This window comes from Aricia agestis, chromosome 7 (assembly GCF_905147365.1).
Source record: "Aricia agestis chromosome 7, ilAriAges1.1, whole genome shotgun sequence".
Classification (NCBI taxonomy): Eukaryota; Metazoa; Arthropoda; class Insecta; order Lepidoptera; family Lycaenidae; genus Aricia; species Aricia agestis.
In genome coordinates, this window is record NC_056412.1 from 1,560,694 (window position 1) to 1,572,194 (window position 11,501).

At 37.1% G+C, this 11,501-nt stretch overlaps 1 protein-coding gene across 1 annotated transcript; it reads left to right on the forward strand.

Annotated features, from left to right (window-relative positions):
* Window positions 1-6,949: 6,949 nt before the first annotated feature.
* Window positions 6,950-9,979, forward strand: LOC121728807 (dolichyl-phosphate beta-glucosyltransferase). The gene is made up of 6 exons (XM_042117101.1): window positions 6,950-7,180; window positions 7,256-7,430; window positions 7,613-7,821; window positions 8,563-8,777; window positions 8,993-9,130; window positions 9,740-9,979. Exons 1-6 carry the CDS (start codon window positions 7,109-7,111, stop codon window positions 9,930-9,932), a joined length of 1,002 nt encoding a protein of 333 aa, XP_041973035.1. The 5' UTR covers window positions 6,950-7,108; the 3' UTR covers window positions 9,933-9,979.
* Window positions 9,980-11,501: the final 1,522 nt, after the last annotated feature.

The following is an 11,501-nucleotide window of genomic DNA, read 5'->3' on the forward strand; positions in this document are numbered from 1 at the left end:
TTGGATGTAGAATGAAATTACATTCGTTTTCGAGTTACTCTCAAAAAGCCCTTTCATTTAATATACATATTGTAGGACTGCATGGAAAATAATTATTTCGCCATCTTGGATGGTCGGCCATATTGGATTCATAGTGATGTCACATACCATATCGTGCATGGTCATCCAAACTAAACGCGTATGCAAAATTTCAGCTCAATCGGTTAAATATAATTATCTACCTTAAAATTGAGTTCCAAAATTCCACCGTAACATACATACATACATCAGAGCAAGTTAAATAAAAGCTTTCAATAATAATAGAAAGGTTATAGTTTTCCTTTAACGTTCATTGCACTTTTCTATTTCGAATATGAAATGAAATATGAAATGGCAATATATTTCTCGAGAAATGATAAAAATATTATGTAGAGCTCTAGATACAAAGCAGTTTGATGGATCGTTTAGCGCTTTTCAAATGCAGCTTAAGTTTTAAGCAGAAAATTGAAGACTTGGTTTCATAGCGGGTTATAATCCAGTAATACAATCCTTCGCTGAATTGCTATTGTACTGCGATGCACTGAACTGCATTTCAGTGCCCGTTTACATTATTATTTATTCCAGTAGCAATCCAGCACTGGATTGGAGTAAAGTAAGCCGGTCATTACTCTTTTTAGTGTTCCTGAGACTTCGATGTCTGTCCGTCTGTCTCCAGGCTGTAACTCAAGAACGGTAATAGCAAAAGTTTTCACAGATTAGGTATGTATTTCGTTGCCACTATAACAACAAATACAAAAAAGTAAAAACAAAAATATTTAAGGGGGGCTCCCATACAACAAACGTTATTTTTTTGGCCCTTTTAACTCGTAATCAATAATGGTAATAGCTAGGCACTTGAAATATTCACAAAATCCTTAATTATATTTGTACTTTAATAATTAATAATAAAATTAAAATAAAGTAAATATGTAAGGGGGGCTACCATACAAAAAATATATTTTTTCTACTTTCGCTCTATACCGGTACGCCGTACGGAACCCTTCGTGCGCGAGTCCGACTCGCACTTAGCCGATTTTATTTAGGGTTCAGTACCCAAAGGATAAAACTGGCCAAGTGCGTGTCGGGCCACGCGCAATATAGGTAAGGTTCCGTTATAGTAACGCTAGTTTTTTTACTTTTTTTGTATGGTCAATGAATATACATTTATAACGTGTTTTACACTACTAACAACATCATCTCAGTTACTTTCAAAGGAATTTGAACGAAAAGTTCCTTTATACTTCGCCGAATACATTTTTTTAGTTGATCGACTATTACTCAATAACTTATGAAGTCTTCGCCGTGATAGTTTTCCTTTTAAATTCAGCATATTAACCTCATTGGTTACGATAATATTGCCTCTGCGCAAAGAAAAAAAAAAGTATCCATGGCGTGATGGACTACAATTAATTAAAATTTATAATATTATTTCAATTATCCTTGGTGCGAAAAATCTAAATAATAAAATAACAAATTATTATTTTTTAACAAAAAATTAAAACCGACTTCCAAGGTAAAAACAAAAGTAATATTCTTAAAAATAATCTAAAAAGAATCAAATAATTCTTATTCGTTATTATAGTGCCGTCTTCAGACTTCGCCTAAACCTCAACTATTTCTGTACTCAATCTTCGTACTTTTGAAGTCGCTACCAGCCCGGAAAAGTTCTGAGATCCTTGAAATAGAACTTACGCTAGAGTAAGCTGGTACCGACTTCAAAAGTACGAAGATTGAGTACAGAAATAGTTGAGGTTTAGGCGAAGTCTGAAGACGGCACTATAATAACGAATAAGAATTATTTGATTCTTTTTAGATTATTTTTAAGAATATACTTTTGTTTTTACCTTGGAAGTCGGTTTTAATTTTTTGTTAAAAAATAATAATTTTACCCTTTTTAGTTACCTATGAGACCACAAGGCTATATTACTTATAGCTTGTTGTCTTAGAGTTGTACATATTATTACTAGCGGTCGCCAGCGGATCCGCCCGCGTGGATGTCGGTTACGGCCGCAAAAAGCGTACCCAGGAAAGAGTCGGTCAGCAAACTGATTCTCAGGTCAATTCACAGACTGCAACACTGACATCGACGACGCGGACGCAGTCATTATCCGAAGGGATGCTAAGGGAAGGCACACTGCACAGATTGTCTTCCTCCATCACGCGCACCCCCGCTTGGTGACGCCTACTAACGTTATATTTTCATTTCGCCATAATTTCAAAACTAAACGTCCAATTTTAATCATTCAAAGACCAAATGTTATCTACATAAACCGTACTTAGTGATGAAATAATTTATTTTCATAAGGATTAATTGCATAAGTAAAATAAACGCGTTGAAATGTTGTCCAAAAAAATTCAAGATTTTTAAATAACAAAATTGTTATTGTGCCTTACTCGACATAGATAAGTATAGTGTGTCGCGGACTTTTTTGTAGATATTTATAAGATCTACAATTACTTAGAACATTTTATGGTTCTATCTTATATAGTTTCGGCAGCGTACGCAAAATAAGTAACTTTTCTGGTTGATTTTACACCTGGCGTCCGAAAAACCCAAATATCTTACGAAACCCAATTTTTTCCAAAATAAAATTTAGCCTACGTTCAGCAGAAATAATGTAGAATTCATTGGCTTTTGCTGGGAGTAGTATAAATAAAGCCAAAATCCTCGAACTTGTATCTATAAGGATTCAAAAGTTCTGTTGGGTACCTTCGGAACCAGGGTACATCCTGGTGCAAAATCTTATTTTTTGGTAGTATATGCCTGAAACACTTCAGAAAAAATCAAAATCACTATATGTTTCCATACATTTCAAGGAGTCCCCTCGATTCCTCATGGATCCCATCATCAGATCACCATTTTTGTGAACATGGTACCAACCTCGGATTCAACCCTGTACAACAACAAAATAATCATGAAGATCGGTCCACGAACGGCAAAGTTATGGTTGAACATACAAAAAAAAAACAGACGAACGTATAACCTCCTCGAACAGTCCATAAACGGCCCCAATTTTATAATAAAAAAAATAAAAAAAATCAGCATATTTCCTACTCCCGTGAATTTGCTTCTGGTTAACGGTTGCTTCTGGAAATTTTCATATTTCCAGAAGCAACCGTTTAGCTGGTAGAAGGGCGGGGACACTGGACTCTTACGATTTTTTCCACTTTAAAACTTAATATTTCAGAAACGGATCCCTAAATCGGAAAATGATCCATGAATACTCATAATATTTTTAAAAAACCTAGCCAACGACACCCCACACGATGGGGTGGATGCGAAAAAATATTCATCCCCGCTTGATACACGTGTAGAAGCTGGCGCAGAAAGCCCTGAGTAGGGTTAATTTAACTTGTGTTGTGCAGCACGTGAACCTGCGGGCGATCATATTAGCTCTCACAGGCAACGCTCTTCGCTCTCGTTCTATGTCTACATTGTCTTTCAGGTCAAAGGTTAGCCAGTGTCCAAGATATTTAAATTGTTCCACTCCTTTAAGACATTTATTGTTCAAATAAATATTTGGAAGTTTATCCGGACGTCTCCCCTTGGCCTGAAATACCATGTATACTTACACTTTTATCTATGTTATACAAAAGTCCATGCTCACTGGCGAATTTTTCGCATATTTTTAACAGTTTGTTCAGTCCGCAGATCGAGGCGCTGAGCAGCACCATCGTCTGCGTAACTTAAATTATTAATATTAACTCCATCAATATGGCAGCCGACATGGGTGCTACTCAGCTCCTCGATCAGGGAGTCCACATACAGGTTAAACATCCTAGGTGAAGTTAACCTCCCCTGCCTCAAGCCGCATTCCAGTTTATAGGGTTCAGAAAAAGAGTTTGACCATTTGACTACATTTACTTGATGTGCATACCAATATTTAAACAGGCTACGAATTTCAGTAGGTACTTTACTGTATTCCAGCTTTTTCCACAGTTTTTCATAGCGAACAAGATCAAGAGCCTTGGAAAGATCTAGAAAACACCCAAAAACCGTGGTTTTGCGGTTTGTGTAGTACTTGATAGTTTGTTTAACTGATAGAACAGCAGCTTCCGTGGAAAGACCCGGACGTGTAATTTTATATAGTTATCCAAACGTTTATTCAGCTATCGAGAACTTTTGCCATCATCGTCGCCAGTGAGATGGGTCTATAATTACACTTATCGCTTATATCTTCTGTTTTATTCTTAAGAATTGGTACAACTACCGTTTTACGGCCGTTCCCAATATTTGATCTATCTCTGGTTTTGCCCTACTAGAGATAGGAATAGCTCACAATTGACATCTAATGTCTAATGTGAGCTATTCATATCTCTAGTAGGGCAAAACCAGAGATAGATCATATATTGGGAACGGCCGTTAATCATTTCAATCGGCAGGTAGGAGTGTCCCATACAAAGATTAAAAAATACAGCAAGTATCCTCGACAAATGAGGACCGGCATGCTGCAGGTGCTCGATACTGAGGCCGTCATGACCAGGAGACTTACCTTTTGACATTGCTCTTATTGTCTCCCGAATATCCTTGGCGTAGAATTTTGCATACGAGTAAGCAGCGTTGCCAGACGTCCCGATTTTTTCATCAAAATTAAATGTCCCGCGCGAGACAGGTTCAGTCCCGCTTTTCGGAGAAGGCCCGAACGTAAGTGCAGCGTGCTGAGAAAGAAAGGTGAGCTATGAAGATAAGAGTGTGGGAGGTAGAGGGGTGGATTTTCTTTGGCTATGGCTACTTTAGCTATCTATTGTCACGTAAACGTTATTTTAACGCAAATAAAAAGATAAAATTCAAAATACTTTTGATTTTTTACCTTTTTTTACTTTGTCACGCTTTTGGCTGAAGAATCTCGCTTTTTCACTGAAAAAGCTTCAAAGTCCCGACTTGGCGCAAAAATAATCTGGCAACGCTGCGAGTAAGTCTCCCGGTCAGGAGGGCCCCCATCGACCACCTGCAGTACCGGTGCCTTAATAGGTGATTTAACGACAAAGTGTTTTTGAAATAAATTAGCAATCTTAGAGCACAGACACCATATCAATGCTGCCAGGCCTACAATTTATTTATTTTTTTATTAAATAAGGGGGCAAACGAGCAAACGGGTAACCTAATGGTAAGCAACTACCGTCGCCCATGGACACTCGCAACATCAGAAGAGCTGCAGGTGCGTTGCCGGCCTTTTAAGAGGGAATACGCTCTTTTCTTGAAGGTTTGCAGGTCGTATCGGTCCGGAAATACTGCTGGTGACAGTTCATATAGGTCTGCCCAGAGATGAGAACAATATTCCATATGAGGCCGAACCTGCGCCTTGTAGAATTGTAGGCGTTGGTCCGGACTGAAGTACTGTCTCGCTCTGTTAAGAACACCAAGCTTCTTCGAGTATAAATTGGCCTTACCCTCAAGATGATATCGGAACTGGACTTCGCTCGATATGTTGACGCCAAGTATCTCAATGCTAGGGGAGATGGTTAAAGATGTGCCCTCGAAACGAGGATAAACGACCATTGGTGACTTTTTAGTGGTGAACGTGCAGACTTGTGTCTTGGTGGGGTTGAATTGGACTAAGTTACGTCTACCCCATTCAGAGACCTTCTCCAATGAATTCTCCACCTTAGTTCACCTTAGTAACACAAGTTCGTTTCGACTCTCAGTGACATTTTGCCGAGAAATATTAGGGGAGCCGGTATATACAGCATCACCTGTACTATCATCCGCATAGAAATGAATGCCGTTGGTTTGTAACATGTCATTGATATGCAGTATGAATAGAGTAGGCGATAGCACACAGCCCTGAGGGACACCAGCATTAACAGACTGAGTTTCCGAGCATTCGCCGTCGACTACGACCTTTATGCTTCTGTCTGCCAGGATTTAAAGTGAAGCCGGGCCTCCCTGTAAGCATCCTTTACATGTTAGTTTCATCCAGGAACTGACTTCCTTCTAGCACGACGTTTTTTGTTAAACCGACGCAACCCGTCTAAGTGATTCAATAATAAGTACTATTATACAAACGATCGATAACACATCGATGTTCTAAAACTCTACACATGTAATCACTACAAAACTTAAGTTCGTTAGGAAAATCTACTAAGTAATTATTTTAATCTACGATGGCACTATAGAATAATTTAATTTGTTCGGGTTTTCTGCTACCCCAAATGATATTACTGTTCTCATTGTTCATTACTATTATTTTCTAAGTTTAATGAAGTATTTAAGAAATTTAAGTTACACTCAATTAATTAAGAAGGATGTTGATGTTAAAGAGTGATTAATGATGTGTTTTTGTATTATTTTTCTAAAATTGTGTTAACTGGGTTTTTAATGTGTAATATTGGTAAGATATTAACCATTAGATATTCGTTATCATACACAAGTTTATGAAAGTGATACAATATCCAGAAACGTGCTATTTTGTGTTTTTTGTGTTTTTGTGCTCCAAAACTCCATCGAAAGTTTCAGCAAAGCGTCTACCGCAATGATGAAAAACCTAAAGTATAAGTAGAATATCATTGGTCTACCGCTTTACTGAATGGACTGACTTGACTCTTTGACTGCAATGATTTTTATTTAGACTTTGGACTTAACGATGTATAGTGCGTCAAGGCAGGAAAATTTTCTAAACGTTTTCTTTGTATTTTTACAGACAACGCTTATTACATTTTAAATATTGTCACCTTGCACATTTTTATCTCGAATTAATAAAGTTCTCTTATTTTTTAGTTCATTTAAAAAAATTACCGCCTATCATGACTTTCTTGACAGACTATACAAAAACGATGATTGTAACAAAAATGTTGTTTTCCCGCCATTTACTTGACACTGGACATTGTGTAATAGCCGTTATAGTGCCATAATAAGAAAAAAATCTACGTCAAGTTGACATTGACGTCGTCAACTGTCATGTGAGGACTGAAGAAATGTCAAAATAAAGTAAAAAAAATGCCGCATACGTGGAAAACAATAATAATAGTATTTTAACGAATAGTATAGACAATTTATTGAATAAGAATAGATATATAACACGTTGTACGTCTTTATAATACTGTCGTGCTATATTAGTCCTTACTAGAGAACCAAATTTACATTTTCACAATGGATGCAATATCACTACTTTTATCTGTATTTTTCTATTGTTTTATATCAGGACTGATCCTACTAATAATTGTAAGTATTTCCCAATGATTTCCAGATTATTATATTGCTCTTACAACCTGTGATTCTTTTTGTTTCGCTTCACAGTTATCTGGTGTCATTTATGCAACAACACAACCCTATCCTATCATAGAACGTTCTAATAAGGAAGGAAGTTTCTATGATCCAAAAACTAGAAGTAGAATAATGTTCTCAAGGCTCCAGGATGATTTCAGCGTAAATTTAAGTGTGGTCGTACCGGCTTATAATGAACAGGATAGATGTAAGTTTGTGTTCTACATATTATAAAATAAAAAATACTTTCAATTGTCTTGATTATATAAGTATATAACAGAAAGATTATGTGTATCGTTTATTGACTAAAATGCACATTTATAATTATTTAAGAAAGTTTATTGTTATTAAATGTTTAAGAAAACAATTTTATGCGATATTATTTTTTAGTGCCTTCTATGCTGGATGAAGCATTTGAATTTTTAGAAACCAGAAGCAAAGAGATACCCGACTATAAATATGAGATAATAGTTGTAAGTGATGGGAGCAGGGACAAAACAGTTCAAGTAGCAGAGTCCTATGTACAGAAGTATGGAACTGAGAGAATAAGGTGCTTGGAACTGGAGAAGAACAGAGGTAAAGGTGGTGCTGTTAGATTGGTAAGTATCCATTACTAATATTATTATCTCTTCACACCCAAATCAATGAACCAATTTTGCTGAAATATGGAATGAAGATGTTTGGAGTCCCGGGAAAGGACATAGGAGGATACTTTCTATCCAGGAAAAATGTATGATTCTCACATGATAAACGTTTATAACATTGATAAAATTAGTTTATCAATGGAAGCTTTATTTAACCCATCAAGTCCCAAGCGTGAAGCGGCCCCCGGTGGCTGCATAACAATTGAAAATCTATTGTGTCTGTGACTCCCACGATTGAAGCATTAAAACCTTACATGTTTTATATTATTAAAAATCTCATTAATTATTTTACATATTTCTTTTTTTGAATGTCTCCATGGTCTAGTGGTATTGAGAGCGGCTCTTGACTTGGAGGTTGTGGGTTCAATTCCTGCATTGGAAACATGTTATTTTCAAGTTTGGTTAGGACAGTACAGTTTGATCACCTGGTTGTCTGACTAGTAAGATGATCCATGCGTCGGATGGGCATGTAAAAAGTCGGTCCTGCGCCTGATCTCTCGCCGGTTGTGTTGGTCTTCCGTCCCACTAGGTTATGAGAGTAAAGGAATAGAGAGGCTCTTGTGTACTGCGAACACACTTGGGCAGTATAAAATTACTCCTGCATAGCTGGCCTGGTTTCAATGAAACCGGCCACCGTCACCGAAACCGGTGTGGGAGCTATTATTACTATTATTATTATTTCTTTTCAAATTCTAGGGAGTTTTGAATGCTCGAGGAGCGACTATTTTGTTTGCCGATGCCGATGGTGCCTCCAAATTTGAAGACATTAAGAAACTTGAAGTAGCATTAATGGAACTATTGAAAGTGGACCCGACAACGAGTCCATCTTCTGTGAGTACAAAGTCAGCAATTGTGATAGGATCCAGAGCACATCTTGAAAAGGATTCATTGGCTACTAGGAGCATATTCAGGTACATTCACTTATTATTTCTTTATTATGCAGTTACTAGATACCGCCCACAACTTTATTTGTGTGAAATTTTGTGTATCATTTAAAAACTATACTTTTTTAACATAAATCCTATGTCCTTTGTTGGGACTCAGAAACCTTCATAACCATCATCTGTTCAGCAGTTTAATCATTATGAGGTGTATATAATAATTATTATACTTGTGGATTTTTCAGGAACATCCTTATGTATGGTTTCCATTTTTTGGTTTGGATATTCACTGTTAAGGGAATTAAAGATACGCAGTGTGGTTTTAAAATGTTTACAAGAAAAACTGCCAATCAGCTGTTCCAGAGTCTTCATGTAAATAGATGGTAAGTGTTTTTATTTTAAACCAAACTTTTTCCAGCATAAGTTATCGACATTTACTAGTATTCTTTATCTAGACTCTAGAGCAGGGGTCGGCAAGTAATTTTTGGTGGGGTCTGGATACTGAGGGAAACTTTTTACGAAGTCCAGAAAAAAACACTTGTCCTGTGTAGCTTAAAAATATTATTTAATTTAATAAAAGTATATGTATACCTTATCTATGTATTAATTGATACTTTGTACAAAAAACAATATTACAATATTTCGCGGTCCGAGATTCGACCTTTCACGGTCTATATATGGACCGCGGTCCGCCTGTTGCCTACCGCTGCTCTAGAGCTTGTGTATTGCCGTCCCTCCACATTGACAAGCGCATTCGCTAACCGCTGGCGGTGCGCTTGCCAACGCGCTTGTGAGTAATCCACATGCTTGCGACAAGACGTGTCCTTTGATGCTACCGACACCGCCCGGCAATCTCGCAAGCACACCGGCCAACGTTCAAATACCTGCCGCCAAAAACCACGGAGCTAATATTAGCTCCATGGCGCCAGGGCCCGACCGCCGCCACGCCGCCCCTGTGAAGCCCTAAAAGTTTATTGTATTTATTTTTTCAGGGCGTTTGATGTAGAACTACTGTATATTGCACAAAAACTAAACATTCCAATTGTTGAAATTCCGGTGAGATGGACTGAAATAGAAGGATCTAAGGTGACTCCTGTGATCTCGTGGATCCAAATGGGAATCGACTTGGGGCTCATTTGGCTGAAATATACCATAGGTGCATGGAAGATCAAGAACATTGAATAGCACAATTTTATAACTTAAGCTTAATAATATATAATATTATAATATGTTTTAATTTACAAATTGATTAAATGATTTTTTTTTTCTGTAGACCAACATCAACAATTTTCTGAGCAATAATTTCTATTGACCAAAATAAGTTTAAATTGAAACCAAGAATTTTATTTTATAACAATTTTATTAAATTTAAATACATATAACATTCAGATATTTATAAACTTACAGGTAAAGACATAAAATATGATTATCATTATTTTCATTTGATGAAAATGCCACCTAAGTTACTCATACATGTGGACAATTTTACAGATATTTTGAGCCTTTTTTGCCTTGTATATATTTTATTCTTTAAAAGCTACAAAAATTTGGCTTCCCTTGACATCTATAACGAAATCATCAGAATTCAGATCATATAGTTAATAGTAGTAGTTTCTGTAGATTTTTACATGCTTGAACAAGACAATTTTAATAAACAAATATTGTATCTTAAAGACACAAATATTATGTCGACAATATAATCTATGCATGCTCAAGTACACTTAACCCCTTATTAATAAAATTATGAATAAAGTGAATAACAATAAAATGCCTGCTTATCTTTGTCCGGCAGATTAGTAGTCACATCACACATGGGCGTAGCTGCCTGGGCAGCTGCCCCCTACAAGAGCGATCGGTCACTAATGCTCACGAGTTTCATACCTAAACTTGGAGCGGAGAGAGTAGAGGGGTGAGAGGGGAGGCATTCAATCCCAGTTCGTTCGCTCATATTTTGTTAAAAACCACGAATTCGAAGTTTAGGATTTTCTTAATATGCCCCTCCCCCCATGTAGAATCCTGGCTACGCCCATGACATCACACATCACAGACAAAATTAGCGGACCTTAAATAGTTATGCGTTATGTAAATATTTAAAAAAATTATTAGTAAGAGGTTTTTTTAAGATATTAGAGAAAAAAACTAAAGCCACTCACAATTTTCAAGCATCATACAACATGTTAAAAGGTCCATCCACATATTACGTCGCAGCATAATAATACCAAATGAGATATTATTATATTATCTTAAAGGTATATAAAAAGCGTCACAGGAGATAGACACAAAAAGCTAAAATTTTTGTGACGTAATATGACGGGCAATAGTTTCCAGATTTCCAGTGATCTGCAACTATGCCTAAATTATAATATGTAATTACTGACGAACCTTGCTGATAAAATACCCAACAAACGTTATTACCCACATGGCCGGTTTTAGCACTACTAGCGCACTGGGCAAGAACGCTTCGGCGCCCAGGGTGCTGGTATAGCGCTGAAACAGTTGGCGCCCCTTTTGTATGCCTTCAGCGCCCCTTTTTATTCAGCGCCCTGGGCAGGTGCTCAGCGTCGCCCGCCCGATTACCCATCGGGCGGGTGGCTGCTCTGAGTGACATTATATTGTCTGTTATTTCAAAATAGCCACATGGAAACAAAAACTTTCGAGCACATAGTAAGTCCTGTATGGCTTGATGCAATTTTGGGCTACCCGAGTACGATTTATACGCATACACTGTCCAAGGCTATAAAAATCGCTAGGAAA